At 42.2% G+C, this 19,337-nt stretch overlaps 1 protein-coding gene across 2 annotated transcripts in view; it reads left to right on the top strand.

Moving 5' to 3' along the window:
* Positions 1–290: 290 nt before the first annotated feature.
* Positions 291–19,337, top strand: part of TAFA1 (TAFA chemokine like family member 1) — a 212,543-nt gene continuing 193,496 nt past the window's right edge. Inside the window, exons 1-2 of one of the 2 annotated variants that reach the window (XM_071439380.1) lie at positions 291–1,052; positions 3,135–3,255. In XM_071439380.1, coding sequence (XP_071295481.1) covers positions 3,138–3,255 — 118 coding nt within the window. In that variant the 5' untranslated portion in view covers positions 291–1,052; positions 3,135–3,137. The remainder of the gene's footprint in view (positions 1,053–3,134; positions 3,256–19,337) is intronic. The other variant, XM_071439379.1, reaches the window with a different exon arrangement.

Genomic DNA, 19,337 nt, shown 5'->3' with positions numbered 1-19,337 from the left:
GGTACAAGAGGGAGAGGAAACCACTCCATTCCTGTAAATGGCCACTTAAGACGTGGAGAATAAATAACTGCAATAAATAATCTGGCATAGCTGAGCTTTAGCATTTGGGAGTAAATCAGAGCTCTTTCCCCATTGTCTGTAGAGAAGCCTCGGAAATGGAGTTGGAAGCAAAGATTCCCCTGAGAGTTGAGGCGAGGTGCTGGACAGCCCCTGGGAGCGTGAGGGAGTCTCCGGCTACGACGCGTGCCTCGCTCCCCTTTCCCTGCACCTCCCTTCCCCTTCCCAGGCATGTGCAGGGGAAGAGACTCCCTTAAGTCTCGCTCTCCTCTGGTGAACAGGTGCCAGGAGAGGGCTGGGGGATGAAGGCTGGCGGATAAAGGCTCTGCTGCCGGAATCAGCCCGTCCCAGGCGCCTCGGAGGCCGCGCAGCCCCCGGCGCTCCCCGCTCCCCTCCCCGCCCGCCTCCCGCCGCCGGAGCGGCCGCTCCCCTGCGCCGTGCGGGCTCTGCTGCCGCTATTTAAATGCAGCTCCAGTCGCTGGCTGAGCGAGGGCTGTGTCGCTTTAAGGCACATGTGATACTCTCCCGAGCGGGGATGTGTTGAAATAGGCTCGGGCAGGTCCGGGAGCCGCCGCCTTGTGCCGCCCGTGCGGAGCCGCGGCCGCGCTGCCCTCACCCGCCGGCTGCTGCTCGGCCTCGCGTGTCCTGCGAGCCGCTCCTCGCCGCCAGACCCCTCCAAAGGGCTCCTCCAGCACAAGGGGATGCTCGGAAATGATCTAAAGGTGAAAATGAGAAGGTTTCCACCCCTCAAACCTTGGCCACTTTTCTGACGGCAGTCTGAGAGCTCAGATGTCTTCTTTACTCTGGAAACAGGATTTGTAACGAAAAAGAGTTTTTTTTTTGCTTCTTTTTTTTTCTACTTTTAATCCTGATAAAGAAGATTATTGGGAAGCTATAAAAGAAATCCCTTATTGTGGTACAGATGGATTTAAAAAAGTATTAGATCTTTCCGATGAACACTACTAGAGTGCTCTGCTCTTGGTTGGATTACTCAGGTAAGGAGCTTCCTCAGGATTTAAGATTCAGAAAGCAGATCTGGAACTCCTCAGATAATAAGTAGAAAATATTCGCTGCTGTGTTTCTGTATTAATGATAAGATGATCTCTGGGTGAAACTGTGTGTGTGTGACAGTTTGCTGATGAACGAGTGCATGAAGAAATATTTGTAAGAAACGCTGGGTTTGAGCAAAGGTAGTTTGAAATAGCAAATCTTTGAGAGAGGTTTTTTATATTTTAAAAAACCAAAACCGACTAATAATAAAGGCTGAGTGGGTAAAGTCTGCTGTCCATGTGTGAAGAACGTGATGCCGGAGGAAAGATACCGGAGCATTTAGCAGGTTGTGGAAGTTTCGCTCTTTGACTGGGATTTTTAAAGTTCCGTTTAAATAACCTGAAATTCCCCTGCATGAGGCTCACCTTTCCCTTTGCCTTGTGGTATAAAAATCACGGGAGCACCAATTATGACAAGAAGGTGTTAATTCCTGAAGACACGAGGAAGCCTCCCGGGAGCTCCCTGATCTGAGGAGATTGAATCTATTTTGCAAGATAAATGGGTCTAAAAAGAGAGGAGAAAAAGTGTATTGTATACTGCAAAGCAAACAGTTGGAAATGAAATTAATTATACACCAAGCAGTGCATCAAGCACTCAGTACAGAGAAAGGAAGAGCCTCATGCTGATCAAAATAATGTTTTGGTATTCTCTATTAATTATACTTGTCAGTTTATGTGGTTCATTTCAACTAATTAGACTTAAAAAGCTTCCCAAAGACTCTGCTGCTTTAAAATCAGGGCGAAAAAAAAAAGCATTTATATGCATATATTTTATTACCACAGCATTTCACTATTTTAATAATGTTCATCTTCCCACTGTAGAAATCCCCTGATATTGCATGCAGATTTTTTTTTTTTTGTAAAGACATGATTTTTTTCCAAGTGAGAGATTTGAATCTTTCAAAGTCTTTCTTGCTCTGTGGAAATGATGTTCAGCTGATTGGATTATTAGATAGAGAGCAGCATCCTATCATTGGCTGAGTGAGGAGAGTGCCTGAAGTTTGATTAATTTGCCCATCTGAAATGCAGCAGAAGGTGCTGTTAGGGGAACTGGACGATGTGTAGCGTAGCTGAGCCTTGCAAACCTCCTGATCCTTGCAGGCACTGAGAAAGAGCTGCTGAAGTTACCAAGTCAGAGGGAAATTCAGCCACTTAGTACAGCCATGAGCACAAGTATGGAAAAAGAGTTGTCTGCCCTGCATGGCCAAGTGCACCAGCACCAGCAGACAAAGGAATTGCCTTTTCCCTTTGCAAAGGGAATATTTTTAAAATTTTGACACAGTCTGCTTTGTGGAAGCATCAAATCTCCTATAGACCACATCTGAAATTCAGTCTGGCCATACTCCAGTCCTTGTGCATGCACAGGTCAAACAAAAGGAAGCTGATTTCATCTGGGGATTAGAACATAATTCTCAGAAACAATTACTTTGTTTGGTAGACAAAAGCATAATTAATAATTAATGCTTGCAAAAGCAAAAAACCAAACAATGTACTGTTACCTTCTGGGTCAGTAATAGCCTTTTTAGTTTAGGGGATGGAGTATTTTGGCAGTATGTCTTGGATAGCTGAGGATGTGTTATGTCTTTCTGCAATGTATTTAAAGCAGCTTTGATACTGTCTGGACATCATATTGGTTTTTTCCAGCTGGTGTTGTGACTTTTTACAATTTGGTTTATATTTTTAACTCCCTTGTAAATTGAGCTATGGATCAGTGTGAGAATATTTCCCAGCTTCTATTTATATTGTGGTTTTTTTACTCCTCAGATTATTACAGTTTGATTTTTACCCCTGAATTATTAAAGTTACCCAGGCTCCTGTGTTGTCTCTTTACCTCTGCTGTCCTTTTTGGGCGTGACCTTTGTTGTACAACAACTGCATCCTGCAGGGGGGGAATTATAATAATCAAAAGACATTTAGCAAAAGGAGTGAAAAAGAAAAATATTAAAACCACTGTTGTAATGGAAGCTGACTATTGTGTGTGCTGGAAGGCATTGGATAATAATAATGTGTGTCTAATATTTTGTTTAGAGAATGGCAGTGGTCTCTGCAATGTCCTGGGTCCTGTATTTGTGGATAAGTGCCTGTGCAATGCTGCTCTGTCAGGGGTCCCTCCATCACACTTTCCAGCAGCATCACCTGCACAGACCAGGTAGGACTGAGCTCAGCTCTGGGCTTGCAGGCTCTCTGCCCGTGCTCCTGTCTGTCTTGATAAAATATTGACTAATCAAAATTCTCTTTATCATTTAAGTTTTATGAGTTGTTTGCCTTTGTATTGCACAGCATCTGTTCTCTGGTGAGTTTAATGTGTGTTGTGCTTTGCCAATCTAATGTGGGAATAGTCATGTTTAATGTCATTTTCTAACAATTGCCCAACAGAAAAATCCCGTTGTGGGTAACGGTTCAGTTTGTGTCCTTGTTTCTCTCTCCCCTTCTTCCCATTTGGTGAAGTTCTGGAATTTTTGTAGAACTTGGGCACTGTGAGAGCTCAGGTTTGGGGAACTTTGCACTTATCTGACCCAAACTGGGTTCAAGTTTGTTCTTTAAACCACGGGCACTGAATCTGGAGGTTGGATGTTTGCCTTGGGTTAAAGGAGGCACACTCATTCTGAGGTTTTCAAGTTTACCTCTGAAATTGATGGGGCTGCAAAAGTGTGTCCTGGAGGAGAATTTGGGACTGAATAGAGTGCAGTGCCTGTACAGGCAAAATCAATCCCACAGGTTAGCAGTGGAGAACACAGCTCACTTGGACTGCTGGGCCTGCAGGGACAGCACAGCAGTGGTTTTATTGTGTTTTTTATTAATAGAAATGGATCACATAACTCCTTCAACTGCTAATTGCACTTTGAAGAATGTGCTATGCTAAAAATTGAGGTGGTGGCATTTTCTAGCACAGTGTTTTCATCTGGTTAAAATTAGATGGGCCAAGAATGTCACTTAACCAATTTTGAATCCAAAGAAAAGGTGGGAGGGGCTCTAAGATTGTCGAAATGAAAGATGGAAAGTGTTAACTCACAGTGATGAGTCATTTTATGATGTGCAATTAATATTTGAATGTTTTTTGATTGAATGACATCCATTCAAAGACAGATGGTCTTTAACACAGGTCTTTGGCAACTTTAAAACTCAAAGTTTTCCCAGGTTTGTTTCTTGCCCGGAAATCACAGGTATTGGCATTGTCTTGGTTTGTTCTAATAAAACATAAATGTTATAGAGGAATAGACCAAAATCCTTGCTAGGCCAGGTCTCAGTGCCCATGTTAGAGCATCAGATTAACCAAGGGTGTCACCTCTACCCCCTGGCACTGGGAATCTGGGAGTGCTTGAAGTTTGAGGGGTGAGGGACTTATCTGGGACTTGCAGAGATTTATTACAGTGCAGTTAGCAGAGATGCTGCTGGTTTTTTGAGTGTGTCCCTAGCGAAGGAAAGGGGAAAAAAGAGCCCAGCTGCAGAGGTATGTAAAGGGAAAATGTAGTCTCATTTTATGGAATCAGTTGAAACAAGTGACATTATGAGAAAAAATGGGAGCTGGGCAGATCCTGAGCTATGCAACATTTGCCTAAGCTTGAAAAATCACCTTTTTTATGAAGCAAGAACAGCAAGACACTGAATGCATACCAAATGTTGGGGAAATGTGAAAAATGACAAAATCTTTCACTCAGGGATGTGCTACAGATAGAGTGAAGGTTTTACAGCTGCCTCATCACCTACTTAGAAGCAGCCAAGCTTTCCCTCCTGCGAGCCTGGCTCAGGCAGCTTCTCTGCACCCTACATGAATAAGATTGATGGTGTTCTGATCCCAGGCAGCCAATTTCAGTCTCTCAAGAAATAATCCACTACATTGACAGATGAGTGGAATTTGACATGATGTTCACCTCAAATTCAGATTGTGCTGCACCTGGGAAGTACCAGCCAGTGAGTGTCCTTTAGGGAAACTCTCAGATATTTTGGACGATTTCTGCTGTCACAACAGAAAATCAAGACACTGTTTTTTTTATAAGGCCATGAATTTGCAGTCTGCCAACTGAATGTGAAAGGTTGTACATAAAAGGGATGGAAATATGTTAACTAGCAAACTGAGTGATTTTAATGTATTCAACTGCAGTCCCTGAGCACACCCTATTTTTCATATTTATATTATTAGGAATGCGTAGTTTACTTTTAGTTAGAAACTGTGTAAGTAAGATTAAAATGTTCAGCCAAATAAAAGTGAATAAAAAATGGCTGCAGATAAGCCAAAGCATAATTTCAGTAATTTAATACTTGGTGTATGAAATTTCAACTTATTGAATCATGGCAGATAGAGCTGTAATCAATAGCATGCTCAGCATACCTTTTCTTTCACTTTGTGATCATGCATAGATAATGAGCTGCCCTAAAATAAGGGAGTTTGAGCAGTTCATCTCCATCATGGGGCCACTTTGGTACAAGATAATTAAAAAGGCAGGTTCCACCCCATCTTGTGCTTCTTGTTATTGATGAATAGAAGAGTCTCACTGAGCACAGGAAGGTGCAGGTAAAAGATAAAATCCTCTTGGAGTGTATTTAGCATATTAAACTTGAACTGAGCACAGTGGATTAGCACAGTGAATATATCCATCTGGACCACAGCAGTTAATCCAGTTTGGAAACCCTGGAAATCAAGGGCAATATATTAAAAGGTTAGTTTATCATCAGAGATTTCTGAGCTTGATCTTTTTTTTTTTTTTTTCCCCAGAAACTTTCTTAAGCAAGTATCTGAATGGGCTGAAATAGATTTTAACACACTGTGCAATCACAGAAGCTTAAAGCCTCTTTCCAGTGCAGTATAATTTTTCATTTTTATAATTCAGTACATCTTTATTCAGTTAGATGACTTAGCAGAGGGTATGAACCTGGAAACAAATGTGATCAACTGCTCTACATGACAGTATTTGTGACTTTATTTTCTGTGAAATGTTGGCAGGTGGGCCAAGGTAGTAAGGCCATAGTAAATGCTGCTTGCTTATAAGATGAATGATGCTGTATTATTTGTGCCTGTTCATTAATTCTTTCTTGTCTCATTAACTCAGTGAGAAGTTTGAGTGCTGCTCCTTAGTGCCCTTAAATATTGATGCCTGTTCCTTTTGACTTAGATAGGTGAGGAAGAGGAGACCTGGGAGTAAACCTGCAGAACCCCACTGCAGTGTAATTCCCCTTGGGCAATACTCATGGCTTTCTGCAGGGTTTTTTATGACTATATTTCATTTTCATGAAAATCATGTTAGGCAAAGGATGTGTGAAAGCATTCACAGGAAATAACTTTATGTGGAAACAAATCTCCATCTTCTTTGCAAGCTTGTCATTTCTGTGTGATTTAAGAAGAAATGGTGGTAATGAAAAGAATTCCATGCTGGTTGTTTTGGTCTCTAAGATACACACAGTTGTAGGGCTGTGGAATTGGCCTGAGGGGTTAGACTGGCCAGGTTGATTTGCAGAGTTATCTGAGTGCCTGTGATAGTTCATTGATCATCTGATTGACAGGATTGATCCTCCCAGCAGCAGGAATTAGGTGCTGGGATTTGGTGACATAAGATATTAGCAAAGTACAGGATTCAAGTTAAAAAAAAAAAAAGCAGACATCACCCTTTCAATTATGCAATTCTTTGTAAAATTTTGACATTGTAAAATTTTGACATTGTTCCATAACAAGGTATAGGATCTTTCAGCTAATAGGTGACAACACTGGCCATGTGTTACTTGGAAGGACATAGGATTCACCTGTGAGTTTGTGCAAATGAATTATGTACACATCAAGTTAGTCTTGTGTGCAGTGTAAAGGTGGAAGGCAGACACAAGCAGAAAAAAGTATCCACTGTAGCACTGCTGACATTTGCAAATATGTTAATTAAAAATAGGCCTGTTCAGAGGAAGAAATCATGGACTGAATCAAGGCTGGAATTTTATGATGCTAAACATGAAGTACCTTTTATTGTGACAGTAGTTAATGATGTGCCTATTAAAAATCTTCTCAAGAAGTGATTCTCTGGACTACATAATACTAGACAGAAAAATCAGTCTCAAAGCAATTCTGCACCAGCTAACCAGGAACATCAACCTAAGGATGCTGCGAGCATGTTTCTCAGTAGACAGCATTTTGCAGAAACTGGAGTCTGTGGCTGTGAGCAAAAAATGTCTTAGATGTCTTAGTTCTGATCTTGGCCTTCCCACTGATTTTTTTTTTTTATAGCCGTGGGGTAAACTGTGTATTTTCACATTTCAAAAGGTCTGCTATTTTCATATGCCCCATATATGTGGCTATTCAGTTCAAAACAGGCAGGGTTTTGAATCTAATTCCTCAGGAAAGTATAAATAAAATCTCTCATTTGGAGGGTGAGTTCAGCAAGATTTTTGCTCTTGCTGTGGACAGAAGCAAGTGTGGCACTAGGCAGTTAATATATAAAAGTTTCTGTGATTAGCAAGAATTGTGTTTCATTAATCACATGGTGTGAATGCAAACTGTTGCCTTCAGTATACAATGTTCAAATTGCCAGGCAGGAACACAGCCAGCCGTGGCCATGAAAGGTGACAGCTATTGTTTCTTGCTGTGTTAATTAAAATCAGCACCTTTTTAAGTTCTAAGGTCTGACTCTGTTTTCATTTACTCCAGCAAATGCACAGAAAGCAGCACAGTGCCCTGGTTTGTTCACAGTCAGAAAATCCTCCTCTCAAGGAGCTGTTCCAGTCACTCACTGTAAAGATCTCCCTTGTGATACCTTTGTTATACACACCTGGCCTTGACAGGCTGCTCTTGAAAATGTGAAATTACCAACTGCAAAGTGAAGAAATCCAGGTTATAAGTACCTACTGTGTTCCTGGTCACACACAAACTACATTTGGATGTATGTGGACACGTACTTAGTTTAGGAAGAGAACTGATGTGACAAAACCAACACTTAAGCATGAGGTTGGGTTTCTAGCAGCATGATGGCAATGAACTGCCTGCTGTGCTTGTGTGATGGGCTTGTTTACAGCAGCACACTTGATCAGAAGTATTGCACCCTGTGATTTTGAGTTTTTTGATTGTTTTTTTTTCCTGAAACATCAAACCTCTGAAACAAAGCTATCATGGCTCCAGGGTGTGCTTGGAGATAGGGTTAGCCATGGGAGTTTTTGGGGTCTGTTGCCTGGGACACAGGGGAAGTAAAGTGGAAGGGATAGGTTGGCATTCCCAGGGGTCAGGCTGTCCTCCCTGGCTGGTCAGTGGCAGGAGCAGAAGAGCAGCTGGGATCCTCACAGCTTGGTGGAGGAGAGCTGTCACCAGTGACTGCTGACTGTGCTGCCTGGTTACTGCTCATCCAAGGAGATGGAGCAGCCCAGGGGCAGCAGGAGTGTCAGCTCCATGGGTTGGGAAGAGCAGCATGGCCAGGGTGTGCCCTGGGGCCTGGGCAGCACAGGAGGGCTCCCAGGAGCTGCTGGAAGCATGGCTGCATTCCCTGTTGGGTGCCCCCTTTCCTGTGGGTGCACTCCTGGGGTCACCCTCTGCACACCTTGTACAAACCAGCAATGGCAAAGTGCTCCCAGAGGGACAGTGGGATGGTGGGTGCCTCCTGTGCTGGTGCTTTGCACTGACACTCTCTGTGCTCTGGTTCAGTCCCCCTTCCTCCTGGCCATGCTCCTGTCCCCATCCCACGCCATTTCAGCCACTTCAGCTCTCCCTCAGGCCTCTCTGCAGGCAGACACTTGGGCAGAGCTGCCCTGGGGAGGCAGGGACCAGAAAGCTCCTCTTGCTGTGCTGGCCCTGGCAGCATCTCCTGCTCCCAGCCCTGCGCTGAGCCTCCCTCTCCAAGTGCAGCCTCAGAGCCCTGTGAGTCATGCAGAGACCTTTCAGTGCACACCACTATTTGTAGCTCGCTGTCATGGCCTTAAAGACTGTGGGAATTCGTTCTGGGGTGGTAAAATACCAAGGAAAATTTGGCACCTACAAACATAAACCCCAGAGGCAGACTACATTGCTCTGCACTGAAGTGTTTCTGCTGATAACATCAGAAACATGCCTTTAATGATTAGCCTGCTTTAGTCCAAGGCTCATTTATATTTTAAAAAGTAATATTCAAGTGCATTGCTTCATAAGATTGATGTGTTTTCCCCTTTAAGTTTGATATTATTTTATCCTGTACTGTCTATAATATTTGTGTTTCCTTCTGAATATTTTTCTTCCCACTCTGTGAAACCAACCTGTGCTGTGAGCAAGATTTTTGGGTTTTTTTCCTGGTGGAACTCAGCATTTTTTGCTGTTTTCAGATGCCCTATACAGAGTAGTTTTCTCCAGCTGATCTTACTCCTTTGCATGGGAGTGATGCTGGAGCTTTCTGTTCATTGTGCCCTGGGAAGGGACCACGAGGACTGCAGCACAGTTGGAGTCTAAATTTATGAGAGTCAGGCAGTGATGCACAATGGGGAATCGGGGGTGTAAATTAAGCTGAATGAAGTTACACAGCCCAATGTTTCTGTGACTCATATTTCTACGCTCTGTTTAGATTGTTTTTTTGACATCTCTCTCTTGCCTTCTGTATTTCTTCTGGAATACCAGTTTGCCCCTTCATAGTGGGTAAAGAAAAAACTCCTGCCCTTCTTGAAAGGTCACTTCAGTGACAGCAGCGTGCAGGATCACTGTTGCTATCATGATAATCAATATCTCTGTCCTGCTGTTCCACTGTAATCCTTATTTTGAGAAAACAGCTTGGCTTGGGAACTGAAATGATGGCAGGAATATAAAATTTTACTCATTTTTGGATGATGTGAAAGGGATTCCTTGAGAATCAGCGAGTGAAGTACAGTACATAAACCATCTGTTGGGATGAGTACCCTTGTTGAGGTGCAGTGTCTCTGAGTGCCAGGTATAACCTGCCCTCCATGAGCAGCTCCCACCCAGCCACACCTGCTGGGAGATTTTTGGAATTGGGCACAAATATTTCTACCATGAACAGTTAAGTTTTATTTGTATACCATGTACCTTAACTCTTGCTAAATGAATAGGCAACTAAAAACCAGCTTTAACAGTGATCCTTGTCTCTTGATTATCAGGAGAGCTGTTGGTTCAGATTAAAGAATATTTTTAATCCATCCTCGTGCACGATCCAAAGATCTGCTGGATTAATTTAGCTTTCTGTAGTTGACAAATCTGAATCAAGAACCCTCATTTTGAACCTACCAAAAAACAGGGAGCAAAATAAAATACACTGTCAATTAAACTGTGTACAAGTGAGAGTTATATCTGTGGAGAACTTGATTAAAGACTCCCATGCATGTACAGATCAGCTTGTTGGAAAGTGGGGAACCTGGGACTGTGATTTTTTTCTGTGTAAATAATGTCAGCAACCAAAGACTCTACAGATCAGCCTGGGTGCAGGCAAAAGCCTCAGGATCTGAGCTGCACCCCCTGTTAAAACTTTATTTTTACTGTCCTCATTAATGCTTTCCAAAACTGCTGCTACATATTGCTGGCAAGCAAGGCTTCAGTACAATTGTACTGTGTTGTTCAGGATTTATTAATTATAATCTTTTCTTGCAGAGTCTATTTATATTTGATCGTGACATTAATTGGTTGCCAAAACAAACTAGAGTTAATGGTGTTTAATTAAGTGCTTGAGAGCAAGCAAGGACATTTTATTTGGAAAATTGGTTTCATTGATTTATATGTTTGTTTCTTACAAGAACATGCAGAAAGGAAGGGAACCTATTGGTTAGCACCTCTTTCCTACATGCTGCCCAGGAATCCCAATAACACAGTGGTGACTGAACATGTTCAAGAGTTGACAAGTATCTGTAGCTCATGTATTTGCCTCTATAAACATATTAAAAAGTGTTCACATTCTGAATCATTCTGAATTTAAATAAAGCCAAAATCCAGACAGAAATGAGATCAAATAACACTGAAATATCATTAAGGTCATGTTCAGAACACTGCATTTTGAAAAAAAAACCATTTTAGAGAAGACCTTAGCTTCATTTCTGGACTGGCTGAAGTTGCTGAGGATAAGGAAGGTATGGAAAAATACACTGAAGTATTACTAAATATAGGTACTTCCTGTAATTTTATTAATAAAAAACTCCATTATTTTATTTCTATGATATAGTAATTCCTATGCTTTCTATCATGTCTTTAAAAATTGGCTGATTTTACAGTTCAGAAACCTTTGAACACCAGCCTATGTCAAGTTTTTATAGCCAAAACTGGAACTGAGTGGGAAATTCTGAGGACTTAATATTTGGGGGTTTTGTTTGTTTTTTAAGAGTCAGTTTCCTAAGTTGAAACTTTAAGAAGTGATTCTATGTCTTTGTGCCTTTATTTCTGCCTTGATATTCCTCTTTGAGGGAAAAAAAAAAATTATCTGTGTAGGTATCAGCAGCTACCCAAAACAAGCCATCATGCTGATAAAGGCATAAATCCTGTCTGGAAGCAGAAATTGAGATCTGCCAGTGGCTTCCTCTTTCCCAAGAAGAATCAAGACCAGAGAGAGCTCAAATTCAGTACCAGGATGAACATGAGGAGGATCTTGTGTGTCCTTCTGGCTGGTTCCAGCTCTTGTTTTGGTTTAGAGCAGCACTGAAATTAAAGTAGGTGTGGTGTTTTCAGAAGTTGCCCCTTTTTACACAAGGATACCCCTTTCATTAAACAGGTATCTGGGGGAAAACCTTGCTTTAGTCATAAGCTCTCATGGCTAAGCTAACACAATTTACTGTGACTTTCATTAGCACATTAAATTCCTCTTTTTGTTTCCTTCCATGGAGTGCTTTCAGATTTGAGTGGTCACCCAGCCAGAAGTCACTGCTGTGTGAAACAGAGGGGAACCCAGGGGATGAGTTGAGCTCACAGAGGTTTTTGAGTTCCTGATTGTTTTCAGTGTGCTGGGGCAGGATCAGACAGAGAATGACTGTGTCTAAGCCAGCTCCTACATCTGCAGTATCATTATTTCTTTAGCAGTAGCTTTTTGTGAAGCTTTAAAATGCAGCATTTTTTTTTTCCTCCAGGTAATTAGAAACTGTTTCCTCAGCTGACATCTGAGTGCTTTCTCCATTAATTCAGCTGCCTGGGTGGTGTTTATCCTAACCTTGTTTTGAGTTTCTCCAACAAATAGATGACTCCTTTAGTTCTAATTTAGTTTCTCTTGGTATTTCTATTATCTCTTTCTAGTTGGCAGGCAAGGAAATCAGATGTGCATCAAATGAAACCATTTGTCATGGATTAGTGCATGCAAATGCCTTGATAACAGTAGTAGACAAAAGCTGTGAGTGTCTGGGAAGAGAAAATTAACAAGGCCAAAGCAGCACTGATAGCTGTCCCTAAATGAGATTATTCAATGGCTAAGAGCAGGGCAACTCTTCTGTTCCCTCCCTTGACATTTGTCCTCTACTGAAATCTTAATACATGAGGGAAATTCACGGTGAAGCCTGTGAAGTGGGGAAGTGTCTGTGGCAGCTCCTGGCTTTCCCAGGAATATGGACACATCAGGATCTTCCCTCTGTCCATTAAAAGCCAGCAGAGGTGGAGGATGGGGTTCACAGGTGGGCAAAAGTAGAGAAAAACCATGAATGATCCTCCAGCCTTGTGTATCCCAATTTGCCATAGCACACTGGGAGTCAGGAGAGCTGCCAGGCAGGACACAGTGAATTCTGTTGAGGTTGAATGTATCCTCCTCAATGACTTCTCTAGAAATATTTTGCATTTCCTTCTTTCCCTGAGGGCAGAATTGGGTAATTGTTTAATGCTGATTCCTGCTGTTGATAGCTCACTGAATTGAAGGAGTTGAGTGGTTATTAGATATTTATCTCATGCTTGTCGTGGTTACTCCAGTTCCATTATGAGCCTGGTTGGTCCCAAGAGGTAAATGTAAGCTCTGGAGTTCCCTGCTCAAAGGATGGAGGGAGGAGGAGCTGAAGCACAGTTGGAGGAAGGGGAATTTTGAGGTGCCCTGACTTGAGGTGAGCAAGGCTGTAGGCAGTGAGCATCCAGGGCCATTGTATCTCTAACCCTCCAAAACCACCCCTGGGAGATCACCAGACACAGAGGCTGTCATTTAGTGCAAGCTCCACAATGTAGGCAGATTACCAGCTGTTTTCTGTTGGTTTTTATCCTGTTTCAGTCTTTATTTTCCCCTCTCACTTCCTCTAAACCAATTTCCTTTGTTTTCTCTAAATCTTCCTTTATGTAAGCTCCTAAGGCTCTCACTTTTGGAAAAAGCTTTCTGAGCTTCCTCCTCTTAGATAATGCACCTTGATGTGGTGTTTGAGCAACAGAATGCCATTTGATTTCATCCCAATTCGAACACCAGCAATATCTTAATAAACTAAATAGTTTTAAACAGTTTTATTTTTAAAAAGTATCAAAATGGAGCTATTTGATAAAAAAAACTTGAAATGTTAGAAAGAATTTCCTACTTTCTGATATTGGTAGGATAGATTGTTTTCTAAGAAAAACTGGGAAAAGTAGAAATCATAATATAAAATATATCTATATAAAATTATATATATATAAAATCATCTTCTACCCATAGGAAAAACTATTTCTGCTGATCAGAATCTTCCAGTGGGAAAGATTTTGTAGTGGTTTCTGGTGTCTACACACCCCACACAAGTTTTGATTGGTACCTTTTACAGCAGTGTGGCATCGAGCAGTCCTTTGTAGCAGTCAATCCTCTGAGGTTCAGGCTATGCAAGTCCCCCCTAAACCCTGTTCTTAGGTGAAATGAATTATTTCTTACATTCCTTTCTTGTTTTTTAGCCTATCAAAGGAAGAGGTGTAATCTGTAGTGTCTAGAGATGGAAACAAGGTACAAAGAAGTATCAGATTTATACTGAAGTCCTTCTGATGAGGACTGTGTATCTTTAGTATGCTGCTCCTCAGATCTGAGGGGCTGTGCTCTTTAACAGCTGAGAAGAGATTATCCCTTAGTCCTGACAGAATCTGTGAATCAAAATCTGGAGGAGAAATTCATGCAGAGTTTAGAATGCAAACCTGCTTTTAAATGTTACTATGGTAAAATAATTTTCTCTGTATAATGCATGATGTAAATTAGTATCTTAAGTTTGAGATATCTTCCTCTAAGCTGTGTCCTGTCTGCTTTCCAAGTGCTTTAATGCCCAGATTTCACATAAGAGGCAAAGATATGAACAAAACTGAAATATGCCTTTGTCAGGAGGGATTGTTCCATTATTCTATATTTTGATAGCACATATGGGTCTCAGAACCTCATTTGGTACAGAAAAAAGGCAGCCTAGTTTTACAGGAACTCTAGCACTGCCTGTTTGGTTCTTTCTGTTTCTGGCCAGCCCAGGGACAGCCTGTGCAGCATCCAGCAGTGGAAAGGCCATCAGAGGAACCAGCTCTCCCCAGGAGCACATTTCTGGGAGCTGGCATGGAAACAAGTCAGATTTTGTTACCCTGCTCCTCACAGCCTCCTCTGGTGCCTGCCCGACCCTGTCCTGCAGCTGGTACTGTGATGAGTAATGCCATGGCTGACTCTCACAATTCAAAGGCAAATGTTGTGTATATATGTCAAGAGAAGTTTTATAGACTTATGTTTTACCCCCCTGGTGTTGTTATCAGGGGGTGGCCTGGGTTTGGGACATCTGGGAGGGTTGGCTTGTGACTGTGGCACAGCTGACCTCCAATCAAGATTTAAGGAAGTGATCCTCACCACTGGATTGTAAAGAAGGAGTCAATGGACACAACTCTAGGAGGGGCTAAAGGGTTAAAAGGCAAAACCTCCATTGTGTGGGTGAGCACATGGTGAGGAAAGAAATTCTCTGCTTCTGGTGCTGTGATATTTTCTCTATCCAGTCTTCTGTTGTATTTTTGATAATGTCTTAATAAACCTTTTAAAATTTTGGAAGTGAGTATCATTTCTCACAGTACCCAGAGCAGGAATCCCCTCCCTCATGCTGTGTCCTTGGCATGGCTGCTCTGGGCTGGGTGATGGATCAGGAGCCTCTCAGCTCCCTCTTTTCATGGAATCAAGAGCTTTGCCTTAAGCCAACTTCACGCTGGCTTAAACTTCCATGGTGGTTAAGCTGTAATGGCTCAGAGTGCCCCAGCTGAGAGGTGTAAAGAACCCTTGTGTTGCTGGAGCTCAGCTGACAGACAAGTTGTGCCATGTCAGGGAGGGTTTCCCTGCCCAGGGAATGTCCAGGCTCTCAGCTGAGCTGCAGAGGGGCAGTGCCAGCTTTGCTTCAACTGTGGAGCTTCCCACTTTCTACTTAACTGCTTTCATAAAGAGGGGAGAAGATTGGGCTTGTCTTAGGATAGAAAGGCTTCCTCTTTAGCCATGTTTCTCACTCAAAGCCTACACTTCCCACCTGAGTTTAGTGCTGTGCTTCCAGCCTTTCCCAGGCAGTCTTAAATGGATTCTGTATAACTCAGGGTATTTTTTGAAATGTGTCTGACTTGCAAATATTACCTGCCCACTGTTACTCAATAGTCAATTCTTGCAGGCCAGCTACAGCAGTGTGGAAACTTGTGTCAAGATAAATGTCATCTTATAAAGGAAAAAAAAAATTCAGATTATTTCTTTTGCTATAATTGGAAAAAGCCCCCAAAACCTTAATCTCTTGTTTGATTCTAAAACCACAGATTAATCTGGGGAAAGCTCCAGAATATCTGTCCCAAAAGAGGATTGTGCTCTGGCAATCCTGGGTGGAAAATCACCTGTGAGTGTTGTCTAGTTTGGCCCAGCCAAAGGAGTGTGCACACACACTTGGCAGGGGCAGGATGCTCTTCAGGTCCTGCATGTCCTTCCCCACTGATGGCCAGTTCTGGGCTCTGCCTGTTCAGGTTGACTGCAGAAGTTCTGCTTCTCATTTGTTGGAACCTAGAAAGCTGGAGGAAGGTCTCTCCATGCTTTATCTCTGTTTTGGCAACACAGAAGCTCTGAGGTTCTGTAGATATTTATCGGTGGTTTTGTTTCATGTCAGGACTTTTTGCTCTTTTTTCTGTCATAGAATGAATTGTGTGTCCCACTTCAGACTGGAGTCACCTTTTTGGGCTGGGGAGTCCTGGCCAGGGATCCTTTTCCAGAGGATCCTTCTCCCCTCACACAATGAGAAGGTGACTGAGCATCAGCTGCTGCCCTCAGCCTGCCTTGCAGAAAGTGTCTGGAGGCTCTCATTAGGCCTTGAATATCAAACTAAGACTTGATTCCCTCTCTACTGAAAATTAATGTAAAAATTGCTCATTGAATCTCTTGTGGTGATAAGCTTTCATGTGCTTGAGTAATTGTAGTAAATTTTTTGTTGTGACAATTGTTGATTTTTTAGTTTGAGGGAATACAGGGTAACAGTCTACATTTCGAAAAGCAGCGTTGCTTTTGTTGTGTGACTAAAGCAGTGTAAATAATTGAATTTTTTTATATGACAGCCAAAGCAAGATATCAAGTGTTGTTTTGGTGCAGTATTTACATTTTGCAATTAGTTTAGAACCACTCGATTGTTTTTCTGACTAAGCGGAAAAGCAGAAAAAGAAAAGAAAACCTGAAACAATTTGACGAATTTCTGGACACTGAAAGAAGAGTGAGGAAATGGCCAGATGAATAAAAACCACTAGGGATGGTACTGCTTCTTTCCTCTAATAGATTCAATTCAGAGTATCTCTAATCAGAAGTTGTGTTCTGCTTTAGGGGCTGACTCTTCATCTTTCTCCCTAAAGTAGATCTGTGGTGTTAAGATATGGCTGGGAGGGAGAGTGCCTTCCAATAGCTCTTCAATTTTACATCTTGAATAAATAAATAAGAGAGCAGAGATGAGATATCAGGATTTTTCTGTCTCACTTTTTATGAGACAGCAAAAAGCCCCCGTTGCATTGCTGTCAGTCTCCATGGTAAGGCAGTGCTCTGTGGAAGTTTGAGTGGCCTTTGAGACAGCCCTGAACTCTGCCAGAAAGGGAGGGGATGGACAAGACACACCTGAAATTTCTGCCACTGAAGCTGAGTGTGTGGCTCTGCTCTGAGCTGCTGGGGGCAGTTGCTGGTCATTCAGAACTTAATATTTATGTGAAAAGGAGGTTTTACCTAAAAAAGGGTGCATATTACAAGAGCAGATTGTTCCAAAGTTTATTTGGAAAGGGAACACTTTGGCAGATTTTTCTTTCTTTTGGGAAAACGTTGAATCCCTGCCCCTCAGCTCTCAGAGCAGTGTGAAAGATGAAGACTTTCTGCTGTTCTGCTGGGATTGAGCTCAAGGCTTCACCTGTGGCTTCTCTCTGAGTTTTGGAGGAGGCCAAGGCTGCCCCAGCCCTGCCCGTGGCCTCTGCTGATCCATTCAGGAGGAAGCAGGAGCCTAGAGGGAAGGAAGGCAAAGCTTTGACAAACCCCTGTTAGTCTGCAGTGCTGTTCTGTTTTGCTGACTTCAGTCATCTGAAGACCTCTGCTAATTTAATGAGCACATTTCACTTGTCAGTGTGACAGTTATCCATGTCAGACACCAGGGCTCCTCCTTTAGCACACATCTGTAGCAGTTATTCTGCTGTCCTTGAAGAAACTCGGGCTGAAATATTACTTTGAGAGATGCTTCTAGGGTTTTGGCTTTTGGTGTTTTTTTTAAACAAAGTTTTAGTATTAAAAATATGTTTGTTTATCTCAGTAATATTATCTGCTTTTGCCATTTTTATGTAAACTCAGCTCTGCCTTGCACAGCAGCACTGTTCTCTTCTGGGGAAAGCAGCATTGTCTCTCAGCAGTGGAGCTCTGTGTGATCTAATAGCAGTCACTGAATCCAGCAGTTGTGAAAACTCTCCCTAATTGTGCCTTTTTCATTGCAGGGAGGGTGCAGGGGATTGTGGTGGTATTCCTATGTGGACATATTGGTTTTAAAATAGACTGGCAGTAAATGAGTTATGTGCCAGGAGATGTTTAGTGAAATGTAGACTTGTGGAAAAAAACCAAAACCTCACACATTTCTGGTAGGAACATGCCACTTTCAGCAGGTTCCAAATTTGAGTAAATTTGAGAGAGAGGTTGAGATGTGATGTATTGGGTTTGGCCAGGTCTGGTGGCAGGAGGGGGACTCCAGGAGTGGAGCAGTGAGAAGCTGCCAGAAGCTTCCCCTTGTCTGACAGAGCCAATGCCAGAGGCTCCAGGATGGCTCTGCTGGCCCAGGTCAAGCCCGTCAGAGAAGGAGGCATCAACAATAATTTGGGGATTTGGGAAGGAGGGAGGGAATTTGGACTGGGAAGAGGGGAGGCATGGGAAGGAAGGTGTTTAAGAGATTTGCTTCTCACCATTCTGCTCTGGTTTGGTAATAGATTAAAGTGATTTCCCCAAGGGAAGTCTCTTTTGCCTCTGACAGTAACTGGGGAGTGGCCTCTCCCTGCTCTGCCTTTTCTTTTGTCTCCCCTGTCCAGCTGAGAAGAGCAGAGATGGAGGAGCTTTGGTGGGCACCTGGCATCCAACCAGGGTCACCCCACCACACCAAAGGTTTGGGTTTTTTTTTTTTAAATTGGGGTTTTTTTTTTTATTTTTTACCTCTTTCCAAAGCCTTGTGATGCCTGTTGAAGTCCCAGCCCAGTTTTGTGATACCTTTTCGTGCTGTTTTCCATCTCATTGGATGATCTCTTGCTGTCAAATCTTAAAGCCCCAACTTTCTGCCAGCAGAAATAGAACAGGGTGTGAAACATTTTGATTTTGATGGCCCTTCATGTGGAATAGAAAATGTAGGTTCATTTCATAGCTGACAAAGAGCTGATTATTTATGTTTCTTAGAAAACAACGAAGAACGTCCAAGAATCTTTTTTTGCCATTATGGATGACTTTCCTTGTATTTTCACATCGTTCTTTTTTGAATCATGACAAAGTGAGATTAAACAACAAACAGCCCCTGAGATCTGTCATTTTCTTTCCAATGATTTGCATAGGATGGTGCCCATAAATTATGGAGGCAGTTACTGGATACTGTGAATTCACAAATACTTTTTGATATAATTTTGAGAAGCATCCTGTGCATTATATCTGCACAAGATAATGATGCTATTCTATAAAAAAAACTGCTAAACATTTTTAGGACAGTAAACCTTGAGGCAAGGGTGTTAATTTATTTCTTTTTTTTAACATAAAATTGGGGAATTTTATGTTGGATTACATAACACTTTGCCTACCTCTCTTCTTATTTATTTAAACATTATAATTACAAAAACCCTCAGTGTTTTAGACACCCTCCTTTGTCTGTGAATCCTCCTTCTGTAAATGGAAAGCTTGGGAAAGATGCTCTGAGAAACGGAGGCTTAAT

This window comes from Agelaius tricolor, unplaced genomic scaffold (assembly GCF_023055355.1).
Source record: "Agelaius tricolor isolate 1412-34295 unplaced genomic scaffold, bAgeTri1.0.p SCAF_14, whole genome shotgun sequence".
Lineage (NCBI taxonomy): Eukaryota > Metazoa > Chordata > Aves > Passeriformes > Icteridae > Agelaius > Agelaius tricolor.
Note: the sequence above shows the minus strand (reverse complement) of the source record. Positions and strands in the feature narration are given on the sequence as shown.